At 56.2% G+C, this 16,658-nt stretch overlaps 6 protein-coding genes across 6 annotated transcripts; 2 read left to right on the forward strand and 4 right to left on the reverse strand.

Moving 5' to 3' along the window:
* Positions 1 to 5: 5 nt before the first annotated feature.
* Positions 6 to 1,876, reverse strand: B0H18DRAFT_636709 (uncharacterized protein). Its single transcript, XM_048038891.1, has 3 exons — positions 1,818 to 1,876; positions 395 to 1,760; positions 6 to 307 (listed from the first exon to the last, which is right to left on the reverse strand). The coding sequence occupies exons 2-3, from the start codon at positions 1,548 to 1,550 to the stop codon at positions 288 to 290; spliced, it is 1,176 nt and encodes a 391-aa protein (XP_047889557.1). The 5' UTR covers positions 1,551 to 1,760; positions 1,818 to 1,876; the 3' UTR covers positions 6 to 287.
* A 32-nt stretch (positions 1,877 to 1,908) lies between these two features.
* Positions 1,909 to 4,963, forward strand: B0H18DRAFT_957550 (uncharacterized protein; the record flags this gene model as incomplete). Its single annotated transcript, XM_048042583.1, has 15 exons — positions 1,909 to 1,941; positions 2,453 to 2,662; positions 2,874 to 2,939; positions 2,995 to 3,183; positions 3,246 to 3,426; positions 3,481 to 3,507; positions 3,564 to 3,722; positions 3,778 to 3,802; positions 3,850 to 3,878; positions 3,930 to 3,952; positions 4,013 to 4,420; positions 4,475 to 4,517; positions 4,569 to 4,600; positions 4,661 to 4,807; positions 4,889 to 4,963. 15 exons carry the CDS (start codon positions 1,909 to 1,911, stop codon positions 4,961 to 4,963), a joined length of 1,647 nt encoding a protein of 548 aa, XP_047889558.1.
* Positions 4,964 to 5,933: 970 nt separating this feature from the next.
* B0H18DRAFT_636711 (uncharacterized protein) lies at positions 5,934 to 6,668 on the reverse strand. The gene has a single exon (XM_048038892.1). The coding sequence runs from the start codon at positions 6,603 to 6,605 to the stop codon at positions 6,201 to 6,203; it is 405 nt and encodes a 134-aa protein (XP_047889559.1). The 5' UTR covers positions 6,606 to 6,668; the 3' UTR covers positions 5,934 to 6,200.
* Positions 6,669 to 7,729: 1,061 nt separating this feature from the next.
* Positions 7,730 to 8,270, reverse strand: B0H18DRAFT_1028024 (uncharacterized protein). Its single transcript, XM_048029907.1, has 4 exons — positions 8,150 to 8,270; positions 7,951 to 7,972; positions 7,809 to 7,871; positions 7,730 to 7,756 (listed from the first exon to the last, which is right to left on the reverse strand). The coding sequence occupies exons 1-4, from the start codon at positions 8,242 to 8,244 to the stop codon at positions 7,751 to 7,753; spliced, it is 186 nt and encodes a 61-aa protein (XP_047889560.1). The 5' UTR covers positions 8,245 to 8,270; the 3' UTR covers positions 7,730 to 7,750.
* Positions 8,271 to 10,349: 2,079 nt separating this feature from the next.
* B0H18DRAFT_636816 (uncharacterized protein) lies at positions 10,350 to 12,022 on the reverse strand. Its single transcript, XM_048038893.1, has 4 exons — positions 11,447 to 12,022; positions 10,953 to 11,027; positions 10,677 to 10,836; positions 10,350 to 10,608 (listed from the first exon to the last, which is right to left on the reverse strand). The coding sequence occupies exons 1-4, from the start codon at positions 11,866 to 11,868 to the stop codon at positions 10,543 to 10,545; spliced, it is 723 nt and encodes a 240-aa protein (XP_047889561.1). The 5' UTR covers positions 11,869 to 12,022; the 3' UTR covers positions 10,350 to 10,542.
* A 1,409-nt stretch (positions 12,023 to 13,431) lies between these two features.
* On the forward strand, positions 13,432 to 15,143 carry B0H18DRAFT_1122536 (uncharacterized protein; the record flags this gene model as incomplete). Its single annotated transcript, XM_048034530.1, has 3 exons — positions 13,432 to 13,656; positions 13,720 to 15,078; positions 15,132 to 15,143. The coding sequence occupies 3 exons, from the start codon at positions 13,432 to 13,434 to the stop codon at positions 15,141 to 15,143; spliced, it is 1,596 nt and encodes a 531-aa protein (XP_047889562.1).
* Positions 15,144 to 16,658: the final 1,515 nt, after the last annotated feature.

Below are 16,658 nucleotides of genomic sequence, written 5' to 3' on the forward strand. Positions count from 1 at the left end.
GACTCGGAGGGAGGGAACTGGTTCTGCGTTACTGTGTAGCCTGATCGGAACTCGTGGTGTCACGGACAACGTGTTGCCGCTCGGGAGCGCTCAGCGGAGACTGCCGTAAGTGCGGTTCTGCGCGTGACGCCACAAGGTACGGCTAAGATTCTTTAAACTGAGAGACGGAGGAGGAGGAGAGGAGAAAGGAGGGTTTTCTCAATGTTCCAACGTTTCAAAAATTATGCAATGAAGAAAGTACACATGGGCGCAAATGCAAGCGCTTTCCAAAATTCCACATATGCCAATCAGGCTTTCCGCGGTAGTACTGTGCAAGAAATCCCTTGTCAACAGTGGTGCCACAGTACTAGTACCGCAATCCATACTGCACTGCGTTATGAGTCGGCTGACTCACCGGTGTTCCTTGGCCACTGAGACATCTTCCGCAGAGCACCAAGCATGTCCTCTACGGGCTTCCAAGAATCTTCGCCCGGAGTATCGTCATGTGAGTTGATCCACTGGAGTTTGGGGAAAATCGCGTATAAGAAGGCCCCAATTTCTGCAGGGCAATCCGACGCGTGCGACCGCTGGAAGTCAACGGCTTGGAGGACTTGGTTACAGTAACCGCCACCAGGCCTCGCGTCAGGTGAGACAAAGGTCCCAGTGGTGTCCACGTCGATTGCGAGCCAGTTCATCGCCGGGCAGTACCTAGCGAGATGCGCTAAGCCCTCCAGCGTCACAGACATCCCGGGCTCTTCCTCGGCCACGCTTTGCAGCTGCAGGGATTTCAGACGGGGCCACGACATGGCCATCTCCTTTAGGTCGTCATCGTCGAGGGCGATATACATCTCAGTGAGAAGCTCGAGTTCGCGGATACGGTGGAAGGCGAAGAGATGACCCAAGGACGCCGCAGTGATGGTGTCAGGTTCCGGTACCTCCTCGAACTCCATTGACGGAAATAGGTCAATGGTGGTGCGTAGCTCGATGACCTCCAGCATAGCATGCGAGCAGTGGTCACGGATCAGTTGAAGTGTGCGATCGAACATACTAGAGTCGGAGCCATAGAGCGACGTCAGGGATAGTCGCCGCAGTTGGGGAAGGCTACAGGCCGACAAGATTGTGTTTATGTCGCTCATCAATGAGAACGTCAGGGTCAAACTCTCCAGAGCACGGAAGATAAAGCTCGGGGCAGCAGCATGGTCTGCTCCAAGTAGACCGCATGCGTCTTCGTCGCCAGAGTGAATAGTGATCTTCGCCTCCGTGAGATGTGGTAGTGCTGATAACGCGGTGAAGACGTCAGGCTCCAGAGGTAGGGTCGACAGCAATGTGAGCGACTTCAGTCGTATTAACGACGCGAAGACTTTGGACGGAAGACGTTGATCATCAGGGCCGCCGTTGGCATACATGTGGATGGTGAGTTCATGTATGTCGGGCGAACGAAAAGGAAGGTGCACCAGCACTTGAGGAACAGCCTGTGATGCGGCGAAATCGGACGACCATACACCCATGTGCAATGTGGAGAGCTGCGGGCCAAATAACATATGCACAGACTCGTGATGCTCGAACGGCATGTTCTCCGACCACCCGAGGAAGGATAGCTTGGGAAACAAATGATGGGATGGTCTTGATGAGAAAAGCCAGCAAAAGATTTGCTCCGAGAGGACGCGAGACTTCCTTCGGATTCTCTTCGGGCCATAATGTAATACTCGGACACGCCGAGCATAGAACTCAAAGCGTTCCCAGTCGCGTTGTGTGGTGGACCTTGTAGGCTCCCTGAGTGTCTGGACATAAATACGAGTTCCAGCCTTGATCACAATGCAGAACGACTGTATGCTCACCAGAGTCTTGCCAGAATCATCTGAGATTTTCCACAAGTCTCCCGGTAAACACTCGACGAGATTGCCCAAGCCGTCCTGACGGGACCATACAATGTCCAGAGCGGGTTCGTGGAAAGCGCGGCATGTGAGCGCCAATGCAACGAGTGTTGGGAAGTCAGACCTCGACCAACTCTCGCCGTCGTCCAGTGAAACTTCACTGACTATCAATTGGATGAGTTCCGGAATGGTAAGGGCCCGATGCACCATGGAATGAACACTTCTTGGGTTGAAGCACCACCTGCCGTTAATCCAACATCCATCTGTAAGTAGTATCACTGACCTCTACCGAGTCTACGACTCACAGCTATAGGTCACCTTCGAAGTAAACAAGATGCACACCTCGTTTCCTTGTACAGTTTGAACTGCAGTCTGCCAGTGAGATCGTCAAGCGTGAATGAATTGTGGCTCGTCCGAAGGCTCGGAGCGGAGGAGGAGGAGGAGGACCTATGAGCGCTAATCCAACAGCGCCCCGAGGGCTGGCAATTGGCCGCCACTGGTCGGGGACGACTGCGGCCTCCATGGCTCGGAAAATCAAGCTTTCAGCACGTCCAGCATGATGAGTACCTCGACTTTACCGAACACCGCTGCGCTGGCAGGTCGTCTGGCTGCTCGTGCACGACACCGACACTCCTTGGGCCTCCGAACATCTCAACTTGCACGGATCTACGCGCGGTCGTACTCCCAACCACCCGTTCAACAAGGCCTGGCAGGCGAGGTGGACCGGAAGGGAGAATCTGACGCGTCACAACGCCCTCATTCGCGCGATTCTGAACCTCGCGCTAGGCCGGGAGGTTTCCCAACTTCGGGTTCGTCAGTTGTCGACGCGGCAGCGACAGCTTTGATTGGTCTTGGAGCTGGTAAGTGTGCGCGATTATGGTGTACTGCATCGCGCTTTGACTCGGTGAACAACAGCCTTTGCACTCTCCAAGGCCAATGATTCGTTCATGTATGCCGACAAGGATCACCGTCATGACGCGATAATGGCTGCTCCAGAAATCACAACATAATAACTGACAGCAGTGCCTAGTGTTCTTCGGTGGTGTCGCCTACGTCGCCTGGTACAAGAAGAACGTCCTCGACAAGGTGAGAGCCTCATGCGCTCACATTCAAAGAGACCACTTACTCAGACACCCCGTAGATCGAACTTGCGTTTGCGAGAGGCTACGACCCAGCCCTCGAGCTCGCAAGCAATCCACGCCAACAGCACGATGCTGGAGACGATTACGTTCATTGGATGAAGCATGTACGCCGCCGAGAACAGTCCTCACTTGACCGCATCATCAAGGGCGCCGAGGCTGGGCAGTATTACCTATTGCTCGGACCAAAGGTACGCGCCGATGTCGTGCGCATTTCACGAGAGGGTCAGAGCGCTGAGCGTGGGTCGCGCAGGGCACTGGCAAGGGCACGATGATGCTGGACGCGATGCAGGCGATCGAAGCCGAGGGCGTCGCTATGTGTGATGCGCACCCGGACCTGGAAGTCTTCCGTCTGCGTCTCGGCAAGGCAATGAATTATGAGTTCAACGAGGACACGCAGACCAGTCTCTTTCAAAGGCGTGATCCGCGGGAAGGTCTGTCGACTCGATCCTCGCGCGCTGGTTCATATTGATCGTATGAACTCGCAGCGGGACCGTGTTTGGATATTGAGCGAGGTCAGTCGAAGGGGTGTCTGCCTTGCGGCTCCGGTAGTCATATATTACGTCCACAGCGTTGAACAAGCTGGAGAAGGTCGCACTACGATACGCACGAAGAACAGGCAGGCCTCTCGTTTTGATCTTCAATAACATCCATTTCTTCAAGAACGACGACGATGGGAGGCAGATGCTTCTGCAGATGCAGCAGCGCGCAGAAAGCTGGGCCGCTGCCGGTGGGTGTTCCGCTCTCTTCTCACATCGTTCCCGCTCACTCGTCTCGCCCAACAGGGATCCTGACGATGGTGTTCAGCAGGTATTCATTATGAAGCTTCATAGTTCTCCTCTGCTCACATGCATTAGCGACGACTTCTGGCCCTTTCTCGTCATGCGTAGGTCACTAGCATGACTGTCTGTGCGTGTATCCCTGACACTTCCTTCAGGTAAGACCGCCAGCAGAATGCAGGTGATCCTCCATTCCACTCCCCGCGTCAAATGCACGTTCTGACTGCAGCACCCCATGTAGGTCGTGACGGTGTCCGACCTGAGCTTCAAAAACGCGCTGCGCGCCTCGGCACAGATGCGCCTGAACGCGAAACTCCCGACCGACTCAGAGGACCTCCACGACGCGGTGTCCATAGTGGGCGGACGGCTGTCGTACCTCGCGCAGCTCTCGAAGACCGCGAACATGCGCGAGCACGCGCAGCAGATGCTGGTTGTCGAGAAGGCGTGGCTGCTGAGTCTCATCGGCCTCATACCCGACTGTGACGACGATGTCATGGACGAGCAGAAGTGGAGCTCGTGCTCGTGGCTCCTCCTGCGCGAGTTCGTCAAGCAGCGGCGCGAGGACGAGTGCACGCGTGCAGCGGCGCTTGCGGCCGGTGAGCTGTCGTCCGAGGGGCTGGACGAGCTGCCCCTCCCGAAGATTCCATACGTGAGTATCGCTCGTTTGGGCCTAGCTGTGCTGTCTGCTGACCTCGGCGTTCAGTATAAATGTCGTCAGATAATGACCAGGGCCGACTATCTTGAAGGTGCGCCGTAGATGCGTGTCGTTCGCGGACTGTCAACTTAGCGTCCGCCAGACCTCGATCGCGCCAATGTCATAGCCATTGATGTGAGTAGTTCGCGGTTTCATGAGGGTCGGACGCTGATACGCACTCCCGCCGGATCCCAGACGAACCACGACGTTACGCCGGACTCCGTCCTGCTGCTGCAGGCGGCGCAGAAGGTCGTGGAGGAGGAAGGGTTTGACGACCTACTGGACGGCGTGCGGAACCGAGTGGACGAGATCGAGAGTCTCCATCGCACGAGGGAGTTGACGGTGCGTTTCACCGTTGGCCAATACAACGGCCGCACGCATCCTCCCTACCAGTGCGCAAGACGCTAATGAACATCCTTCCAGTTCAAAGACGCAAGCGCGGGTGATCGCATTCGACTCTCGGTGGACAAAGGGGGCGCGGTTTCGGTCACTGGCTGATAGGCCTGCGTAGAACCACGATCCCGCGAGTATGTTCGGCCACACTACCCAACACCGCGTTCAGCGCAAGCATCGCAACGCGTTGAGGACGTGTTTCGGCCTAGTGCGTTCCATTCCCTATCTCGCTGAGCGGCTCGTCGCACCTTGGCTGTGAGTCGGACGCAGTACATGCATATCAGAGGTCCCAGCCATGCTTTCCCCGCATGAAGGGGACGGAGAGGTCTATCATCCTGTCTCCGCGAACCAGTGCGCGTCCGCTGATTGGTCCGTCGGCCCTGATAGACGCAAGAAGGTCATTTAACGGCTCGACGCTGGGAGCGCGGATGCCGCTAGAACTCTCATGCTCTCGTGCGCCTCCTCCCGGCGAACTTTGCACTCGCGCTGGGCCGTCTCACGGTTGGCTGCGAGTGCAGTGACTGCTCCACGATTTGCACGCGCACTAACGTCCACTGGCGACTCTATAGTTTGTGTAGGGCGCATCTTCGCTTCCTGCATTGTGGGCTGAGGGCCTGACCTCCTCGAGCATCGCGCTGTACGTCCAGACGCATCCCGTATCGTGCGTGAAACGCTTGACCCGGGGGATCCCAGATACCTGTCCTCCGACGCATCGCGCACCTTGGGAGAACTGGCACAGCGGCAGGACGGCGCTCGACGATTGGGCGGGGTTGGGTCTGTCCCCCTTACGCTGGACAGATTGAACATTCACGTAGACGTCTGAGAAGATGTGCATGGGGATGTGAAAGACGAAACGCTGCGCCCGCGTCTAGCGATGGCGGAGGGTCGGAGCTCTTTGAAAGCATCCGCTGCCGAGGGTCAGCAGATTCCCTCCGCGGCTCTAGACTTGCTATCTCGTGGCGAGTAGCGCGTGCTGGCGAGTGACTTTGACGTCGTTTTATATGGTTCGTGTGCAGCTCAATCTCTAGTGAGCATGGCGATTTGACTAGTATACTCATTGTGCGTTCCACCGTCCAGCCGGGTTGGTCTGAGCGAACAATGTAGAAGTGTGTCTACTCTCTAAGCCTCAGTATGAGAATGAAGAATGGAGTGCGAGCACGTCTACTAGTTCGATAGGACAGACTTCTGCGCTTCGTAGGCACGTTGATATCGTGGCCGCATCGACGAGGTTCCGTTTGCTTCCTGTACTAGCAGTTTATCCGAGTGGTTGATGAACCATCCGGTTTCACGGACGGCAGCAGGCCGGCCATCTGAGTCTTTCCTCCTGGGTGCAAGTACAGCGCTAGTAGCTCCAGTTGAACAATAGACAACAATCGCGAGGTGAGATTCGTCGAAGTCGCAGCATGAACAAGAACTGCCCGTTTCGGATTAAGGCAGTCTCCCTTTTCAGGAGAAGCATCGTATATTGGCTGAGGTGACCATCCGTGTCTCGAGTGTATCGTACTTGAAGTATGGGCACGTTGTTCGTGCCTGTGAGGTTATGACCGGAGACGCCGCATACACCTAGTAGGCCACCTGCCCCAAGAGCGTACAGCATTGGACGGTTGAACTTGAAGACGCATTCAATGCAAGTACCGAGGCGACCATGACAGCCACAGGAATGATGGACGGGCGCGTCGCTGATGGCAGACGCCCCAGCCAAGGCAATCCACCGCGCTACCAGACCAGAGCAAGTGAATGGCGTCATGAGGATGACCGTGGATGGTGGCGTTGGCGAGCTCGGGCCCTCGGGCAGGTCGACCAGTATGGCTTATCGATGTCAGGAACGCAGATATGGTGGCTAGTCGGGAGCGACTCGCCACCGACTTCGAATTCACTGCGTAGCTTGCGGGGCAGCCAGCCCGAAGGAAGACACATATAGATGAAGAGCCGATCCGTACGGGAGCTCGTGGTCGCCTTCACTGGCTCTACAGTCGGCATACATACATGCATGCATCGGGGTCACGCAGCTAGCCCCGTCTTCGGCAGATCCTAACAACACAGTAGCAGGGCACCCTTCACTCCGCAGATCATGATCTTGTTATGGACCACGGCACAGGCGAAGTCCGAGAAGGAGGGGCCCTATCCGCAGCACGCCAAAGGCCGCCTTCCCTCTACGTTGTGGCCATCTGTGAAGTTCAGTAGCACGTACCATAAGGGATCCCAGCAGTCCGAAGACATGCTCGCCCAAGAGGCGGCGGATCGGCAGATCGGGTACACAAGGCCCCCGGGGTGGGGAGGGTGGTCGACCCTTGGATGGGCGATTCCGAAATTTTATACCAGAAGTTCGAAAAAACCGTCATACCCTCCCCAACTCGGTCGAAGTAGACCGTCGATAGTGTCGGATTAGTTGTAAATTAGCTTCCTGTCACACGCAGACAACCCTTTTTGCACGTGGCCCATTGGCTAGTCTACTTTTCGAGGTCGGTATTTTCAATCGCAGTCTAAATGTGCGTAGTGGATCGCAGGCGGAACTGTAACCTCAAGTGTGTGGCTGAGCTTGTGGCGGGTGCGTCTGCGGCGGAAGCAACAGTGCGCTCTCGTCGCGTACTACTACTAGGTCGCCGTCTTTTCCACTGCTCCTCCTCGACTGGACGATGGCGACTTTTACCGCTATCTACTGTTTCCTTTCACGGGAAGATGTTTTCAGCTAAAGACTCGAACGTTCACCCCGGGCCCTTGCGCGTGCTAACACTGTAACAGTGTTCTCGACGTACCGTTGTGCGACAACTCCAAACACGAGCACGCAAACAAGGATGTGTGAGGTTTTCGGGCTCGTTTATCGGGCGCGGCATGCTCAAGAAGGCGACGCACGTATTTTCAGTAAGTGTTGTGTGCGCGGCAGGTAGCGATTCAAAGGTATGTCCCTCGCCGTCCGTCTGCGACCTAGTGCACTTTACAGTCTGGATAGTTCATCAAGCGAGTTTGGTGTGTAGCAGCGTAACCGGAACGGCGCATTTGAGCTCGCTATTCGGTTTGTCCTCTATCTATCCCCCGAGCCTCTGGTCCTTCTCACCCATACTTTTTCGTCTGCACCTACTCGGCATGCCCTCTTCCGGATTCTCATTTGCCTCGGTATGTGTCTGCCATCTGGCACAACTGGTAGCTAGTGACCGTCAACCCGAAATTTCGTCTGTCTGCCCTCGTGCGCGTCCACTCGCCCGCTCAAATGCCTGCCCGCCAATCCACATGCTCTCCTGCACGTTCGCCCGCTCGCCCATACCCTTGCTTACGTATCCTTGTGCTGAACAGCTTGGAGGCACACACCCGTACGAATAGTTGACCGTGTGTTTGTGCACTCGCTTACTCGCGCGCACGCCCGCTTTTCTGCCCGCACACTCGCCCATCTAGCTGCAAATGAATCTCCCGGCTCGTTCGCCTGCATGCTCGCCCGTCTGGCACCTACAATGCCACCCGCCTGCCGACTACCCGCCTGCCTGATCACCACTCTGCTTCATTGTCTGCCAACTCGGTCGTATGTATACCTGCATATCTGCGTGTCCACGTCTCCGCCTGCGCTCTCACTAAGCCACTCACACGGCGTCGAAGAATGTGCGGATGTCATAGAGCAGTGTTCACATACTCTACGTGGCTTGTAGATTTTTCAGCAATATAAAGGCACTTTTTTCACTGATTGAACGAGGGTGGGGGGGTGGTCTGGAGACAGGACCGCCGAAAAATAATAATATACAGGGGGGTGGTAGGGTGGGGGGGTCCAGATATTGAAGTTTCGGAAAAAACCGGCCTTGTGTACGGAAATTTAATTCCTGCCGCCTCTTGTGCTCGCCCGCCTCCGATGCACGTTCCTGTATCGCAGATCCTGTCTTCTCCCGCGACATGGTCCGATAGGTCGAGTGCTTGGAGCGGGGAGGGCCTAGCAGCATGATCCGGCACCGACAGAACAAACGGGGTCCATAGCTTGCTCCTAGGGCGAAACTCGCGCGGGAGCCGTCGAGCTCTCCATTCTCAAGTCTGCGTGGATACGCCGCAGACATCCAAGGCCATGGCTTGCGCGTGATACAGATGCACTAAGCATACCGATGCGGAAGGGCGATCTACGGCGATAAGTCAGAGCATCGGGAAGATAGGGTAAATTTGGAATAGGGTGCACCGTTAGAACACTGACAGACAAACCCGGACCAGTCTCCCAAGTGACGTCAAGGTCCCGCTGAGCTTTGGGCATCGCCAGCCTTGGCCTTGTATCGTACTTTCAAGATGCACGCGCTCGGCAAACGGCTGCGCCATGTGCGCGACGCGGACTCGAGGATACTCAACTCCCGTATTCCCGCGTCAGAGAACGTACAGATTGCGGAGCTGACTGATCACCGTGTGAGGGCAGCAGAGCTTGAATGATAGCGACTTAGTGTGAGCAACCTGACTGTGTGCGAAGAGGCAAACGCACCCATATCCTCGGACCGTCACGGGCACTGCTGCGTCGTTTGAGTGGAACGAGTCTGAGGATACGACAGACGCCTATCTGAAGCTTCAACCTGCCCCTTAGGACCAGTCCACGACACACCGAGACACTGTCGCTGTTATGATCATTCGCAGTCGGCGTCGGATAACAACAGAAATGCTGTCCGACCCCACCGACACCTACCAATCCAGCGTCTATCAGCTGCAGGCGTTCCGTAGTGCCCATGTACCAGGGCGCCTGAGGATAAATGAACGCCACCAGCCTGGCTCGGAAGATGGAACGCTGGCAGTCTGAAATGCCCGCCCTCGCGCCGTTTCATATAACTCTCGTGTACACCACGCGCGCACGCGCGCACAGAACGGGTTCGCACGGCCGCGGAGGCCATCGCACCGCCTCGCAACTCAAAAAATGCTTCAGCACATTGCCATCCCATATTTGCAAACGAGCGAAGATAGCACGTACGGACAGTTCGACGCACGGACCAGCAAATTTTAGACGTACGAAGTGAATGGCGATCCGCCTGCGAGTGGAGTCGATTGTGCTCTCGACCAATCATGGGGCAGATCTGCCCGTCGCACGTACGGGGTCAGATGCGGCACGTGGGCACCCCAGACCCAGGACCGAGCCCGTCCCTCGCCCTCGGAGCCAACACAGCTTCCACCCACTCTCCGGAGCAAGCGCGCAAAGTCGGGGTGCGGGGCCTATGCTCCGAACGCCCGCTGTCCCACTCGGGAAGGTCTGTATTGCTTATGTAGTACTGCGTGTAATAGTAGACGGCATACTGGCGATATGAAGCTTCATTGTATTGAGGGTTAGCAAACCTTCTAAGGTGACATAGAACTCACATGTATCGATGGGCAGGATAGGGATGCGACTCCCGCCCTACGTGCGATCTGTACTCCAACAAAGATGCGTCTGGCTCGTGTATCGTCTGACCGCGGACCATGTCCCCTTGCAGTCCTCGACACACGTCCGATGTTGAATATTTGATTCCGTGACCGCCGGCGCATCCTTCACCGCCGCTCCTCCGCAGTAAAATTTGCTCAGTCGGTTTGGCATTGCGATGGACAGGTTGAACATATAGGAACGGATTAGTAATCGCACCTACCCACAAGTTTGCTCACCGTCCTCCTAACTTAACAAATGCAGTGCTCGTCCTCCGCCCGCTCTGCACTTCCGCGCCGGTGGCGCACCATGGTCCGGTCGGAGGCAAATGAATGTCACGCCGTCACAGCGAGTGACCCGATGTGACTCGCCTTGATATGGACCCACTGCGGAGGCTGGGAACGAGGGCCTGGTGCAGCGTGTCAGGGTGGTGTCACTTGCCAGATGGACGAAGGCTATATCGAGGGCCTGTACAACCCTTGACGCGGATCCATGTGACGACGTCAGAGGTGCGTCTAACTTTGCCAGAGATGCCGTGAATAAGGAGTTATAAGTAGGGGTCGTGCTGATTCGTCGATCTGGGTCCAGAAACATGTCCAATGACCGGTGGAGGAGCGGAGGACTGAACGTTTGAACACTGATGATACCAACACGAACAGACAATTGCGGATAGGTGCTGAGTAGCAAAGGCTGTAGTCGGAAGTGAGACATTGACGTAGACAGAGATCAAAGCAAGACTTACCGAATCCTTACGGCATGGGTGCATCAACCTGAGAGGGATGAGTCGGAGGCGAGTCGAACATCACGAAAAAGGTCGGTACTAGGCGTCTGTCAGACAAACCATCAGAAGTCAACCAACTCAATCGTGCAGAACGGGGTTATGACGGAAGAAATTGCATACGAGACGCCTTGTTTTCAACGGCGGACTAGCGTTTGACACAGAGATAGGCCTCGGATGAAGTCAGACGTTCCCACTGTATGCCCAGTGAGTAGAACAAAGGCAACAACAGCAAGATGCGGGCGCTCTGAGACAGTGCTCGAAGTGGATTGTGTTCCAGCGCGAGATCTCTGAAGACACAACTCGGAGCGGCGCCCGCATGATCGCGCTCGCAGGTCTGTTCAGTGAATCTTCGAGTGTGCAAAAGTCACCGTACTCTGTCGCACGCCCGTCACAGAGCACCAGAGGCTTCTATCAACTCGCCGCCTGTTATACGCCGGGCAGGCAACACGAAGATAAACTCGCGTACCTTACGTACACAAGACGTCGATATGAGAGTGGGACCCAGAGCCCGTCAGCGGCGTTGACAATGACAGCTCCCAGGCGGATCCAAGAACGCGTTCCAAAGCACATTGCGTCCCCGTCCAACATGTGCACGGCCCAGCTCGAAGCACATTGCGCGCGCGTGTCAGCGGAGATCGTGACATGCGGGCACCCAACAGCTCGAACAAACTGCCACATACCCGGGCGCGAATCTCGAAGCGAGCGACGGACGCGGTGAGATCGGGCGCGACGCGAGCTCACTGGCACTCGATCCCGATCATGGCATTGGACAGGTGCAGCGCAGCTGCGTCTCCAGGCCGCCGGAGAGCGAGCAATGGCGAAAGTGCCCTGTTCTGTGTGCGGATGGGTGTCCATCATGCACAATATCATCGCTGTCCGCCGTGACATCGTGCATCAGCGTGGAGGGCTGGCACATCGGGTTCCAGTCGGCGAGCGCGAGGAACTAGGTGAGTCGGGCGTCGTAGACCGTGCGGTGTTCAGATGGGTGAGCAGTGGGTGGGCGCAGTGCGATGCGGTGGACGAGGTCGGGGTTGAGCGTGACCGCCGCGGAGACCGTCGGGGTGATGGGACACTGGGAATGATCGTCAGCGACGTGCATACTTAGCGTATTGCAAACACCACGGGAACGCATCACAGGCCGGTCAGCACAAATATGCGAGGTGCTTATATGCGGAGAGTGGTTGCGTGCGATAGTGATGCGACGTACGAGGATCTCCATACTGGACAGCAAGCGAGCCGCACTGGCATACTAATCACGATCCCGCTTTCCAGTGAAGAGGCAGCGGCAAGAACCACAGACGGCATTGCGTGCGCACCTCGAAGTATACCAGCTACCGCACATTATGCGAGGATGTCCGGTCCGCGAACAACGGCGGGACCTTCGACGAGCGTATGAGACCGCCGTCGGCCCCTGGCTGCACGCCCGTCATGCACAGCATCTCAGTCAACACTGAAGCATTGGAATGATGATGGTGGCGTCGCGCGACCCGGACTCGCACCAGAGACTGCCCGTTTCGGGTCGCTGCCCAGTACGCCCAGCCGTTCGAACCCCCGAGCCACAGGCCCCGGCTTCGACGCCACCAAATGAACCAGATCGCACTCCTACGTGACACCGAGTCGTCAGTCTGTTGTAAGGTTCTGTGAAGGACAATTTCACGAAAGCATATCAGGGAGAGCACGCCACGAGAGCCGGAGCATGTCCACGACGTACCATGACCATTCAGATTGTAGATCCGCGACGGCCAGGTGTTGTGCGCGTTAGCTAACGCGTCCGCGAAAGCTCGAAGGGCTCAGTGCATGTGAGAGAGCCCATCATCCGCGGCGAATGGCGTCCGTTCGATTGCGAGTAGGTGTCCACGGGCTGCACGCCAGAGAGCTGCGAATGACGACGTCCCAGAGAACACAGTGGCCGTCAGTGTCTTCGACGTAACGTAACACCGCACGCAGCCATCAACGCTCGTCGCCCAAGCATACAATTCGACGCACCGGAGCCGCGTTGCAGCTAGTACCACTCCCGACCCAAGTCCAACCACCACGACGTTTGCGGCATGGAGGAGGAGGAGGAGGAGGGGGATCCATTTAGACGCATCGGCTGTTGCCGTGTCGATCTCACTACATTCCCACGCCACACTACGTAGCAACTCGCAGAATTCGGAAGCTCCTTACTTACTACTTAACATACTTACAACTTACAGGCCGCAAGCTCGCAGCGCAAGTGAAGGCCTGGTCCGGAACTCTACCACGGTTCGAATGCGAGCTAGAGGAGCTCTGCTGAACTTCGTACGTGCAGAGAGGCAACTGATACACTCATATTGATAAAGTCGACGGCGCTCAGGATTCCCGGTGTGTATGAGAGACACAGACAACTTCGGCTGCACAGAGTACTCACGATATGACAGTTTTTTGCAATCTGCGTTATATCGTATGACCACGCGAAACGCATCTTTCGCAATGCACCGAGCACTAGCCGTCCCGGAGCTCCTTCGCATGATACTCGATCACGCTGGCGGCGAACAACCATACCTACCGGCGCTCCTCGCGTTCGCTCTTACGTGCCATGCTTTTCTTGAACCCGCCCTGGATATCATATGGCACTTCCAGAACGGTCTGGGGCACCTGGTCGAGTGTCTACCTGAAGAATTCTGGGAAGCCTCCGAGTCTGCGCAGGTACCGTTGGTAAGTGCACCCGCACCGCGTTCTGAAAAGCCAATGAAGGAGCTCGTCTTTGATTGCTTGTAGATAATTAGAAAGCCTAACAAGCACACTACGCCTCAAGATTGGGAGCGCTTTGACTTCTACGGTCAGCGTGTTCGAGAACTACAATGCGGCCCGTCAAGCAGTCTTGGACATGCGTCCCGGGCGATATCGGATGACCTCTTTTTCTGGCTCGTTTCGTCAAGACCCCACTGCCCGTTGCTACCCGCCCTTCGCAAACTCCTCTGGACGGAGAACAGTACGGATGGGTATTTTGACTCTGCGCATGTGTTCTTCGGGCAGCAGCTCTCTGCGCTGAATATTGACAAGTGCACGCCCAACTCAAAGTACTCCTCCGACGTCATCACCCCGATTCTCCTACACCTCACACAACGCTCACCAGACATCCGAGAGCTCAGGATTTGTATCGTTGACGATTCCATGGATGGTACTCAACCTGGCCCCTTTCCCGATAAGGCCTTCGCGTCCTTGCAGAGGCTGGAGTCTCTCACGTTGATTTCGGAAGTTCCCTTGTCGTTCAACAGCCTCGCGGACCTGGCAACACTTCCGCACCTCGCACAACTGCATCTCGCTGCCGATTCTAACCCCATACTGTCGGCTGTCCCGAATCACACTAACACAAGCCATCTCACCTTCCCCTCTCTCTCGGAATTGCTTCTGCAATCCGTGTCCATGGGCAGCTCCGCCGAATTCCTATCAGCATGTCGCTTTCCCAACCTCAAGGTGGCATCCATCAGGTCGACCGGAGCGTCAGACCCGGCCACCGTCGACCGTACACTACAGCTACTCTGCGAGCGGTGCTCGCGGGGCGTGTTGGAGGAGTTCGATGTGACCAGCGGCCAGGACGCCGATGTCGAGGAGGAAGGTGCACAGGCCGTCACCATGGAGTCGCTGAGGCGTCTCTGCGATTTCCGCCGTCTCCGCAGCTTCAGCCTTCTGACGGAGATGTGCATCGTTCTCGATGACGACGCCGTCAGGGAGTTGGCCGTGTCGTGGCCCCGAATGGAGTACCTGGAATTCTATTCCACGGCCATGCACCCCTGGGGGCAGCCGACGGCTACGACGCTTCAGGGTTTGGCGCACTTCGCCAGGTACTGTCCCTTGCTGGGGTCGCTCACGATCGACGTGGATACATCGGACGCGGACGTCTCGCTCCACGAGAGGCCGGGCGGTGGCTACTGCAATCGGGCCCTGCGAACCATCGACTTCGGCCAGTCCCCTCTTTGGGAAGCCCTGCGAAGGTGGCGGCGTTCTTGTTCGCGATCTTCCCGGACCTTGCGGAGGTCAACGAAGAGAACGATACTCTGGTCGGCGAGTCGTGGCAACCCGTGCGAGAAACTTATCAGGTTCTACGGCTCGCGCGTCACTGGCGGAAACAAGCGGGTGAGTCGCGGACGCCTGAGGTTGCGCAGTCTGTACTGACGAGGGAAGCACAGGTGGATGAATAGGCAAGCAACCGGATGTGCGTCGTGTATGGAGGTGCTAGGTGTAATGCGAGGTCGAGCATATCAGCGTCTCTGATCTGCCATCTCACTGTTGCGATGAAACAAGGAATCGACATCAAATTGTTGTAATGATACTTCCTTTCGTTAAGACGACTGGGCTTCAAACCTACACCAAGGACTACATTTGATGTGCGCGCCCCATTGCAAGTGTTACCGACTCTGTGCTACGTCGACGACCCCACAATCCCGATCTTGGTTGTTCCGAGCGGATGACTGACATGTTCCCCGATTGCACGCCCCATACCTTGGTCTGAAGACTGTAGCGGCGATCGGTCGCAACCGCGAATGTGACATGTACATGTCCCGCCGATGTGGCAGTCAGTCATACGCCGGGTGGTTACAGTCAACATGACTAGGTACGTCCATACCATCCGGCTATCCCGAAGCTATTGCGTATCTGAAAAAGGTACTTTATAATAACTGGAAGTACCTGCTTATGATCGTAGAAGCAGTTAAGCGCGTACGATGCGATAATACCGGCCAACAATCCACTCTGAATGAGCATCTCGGTACGTCGTGTCACCGGAACAGCTTAACCATTCCCCTTGAGCTTTATCTAACATCGTTCAAGACTTTAGCTGACGGATTCCTTTGTACCATCACCTATCTCCGGGCTCACGCCTCCTGAACTCGTCGCCATTGCCTGACGTCTCGAAACAACTCACTCTACCTTGAACGTTCAAACACCATTGCCAGCTTGGACAAGCGAGCTCACTCGTAGCAAAACGACTTGTTCGATTGATTGGCACACTCACCGAAGTCGCAAAATGCATGTGTAGCGCAAGCGCAAGCCTCGGTAGATTGGATTAGGAATCGATCCTTCCTTTGCATGCAATACTCTGTTTGGACGTCGAAGCCGAACAGAAGCAATCAGTGCCTCGCGGCGACCTCGATCGATATCGTACGTTTGGCCCTCCGCACCGGGTCTGTGCAGCTGCAGGATCCAGGATGATACCGGCAGGGAACGGGACACTTGCAGCCAACCAGACTGGTCAGTAAAACGTGCCCAACGACAGGCAGATGAGGTAAAAGGACTAAATGGCACACGTACGTATGAACTTCGACAGCTTCAACCCCGCACCGTGACGATATTCCAGAATACCTCGAGGTGTCTTCCGAAGCTCGCCTATGCAGCAAGTCTGAGCCATTGACCATGCTTACGAGGCTGGTCACACCCCAGCCGAATACCTTCACGTTAGTCCGCCTCCGAGCTTTCGGATCCCGCCCGCAAGCCAAAAGGCTATCTTCGCGCGACGCGCGCCCACAAACCGCGTCAAGCGGCGTAGTACCTGATACCGTACCGCTTAGGATGTATGCGCGCTGATGGCACGGATGGCTCTGGGCGGTAGGCAGCATTGCCTCCGGCCACCTCCGTACCCGAGTGACTACCGCTGAAGGAAGGTAGATAGCAGGAGATGGTATGACACACGCATTATGGTCTGTATGGGGAAGAAGGAA

Source organism: Fomitopsis serialis, assembly GCF_022376445.1.
Source record: "Fomitopsis serialis strain Sig1Antser10 chromosome Unknown B0H18scaffold_78, whole genome shotgun sequence".
Classification (NCBI taxonomy): domain Eukaryota; kingdom Fungi; phylum Basidiomycota; class Agaricomycetes; order Polyporales; family Fomitopsidaceae; genus Fomitopsis; species Fomitopsis serialis.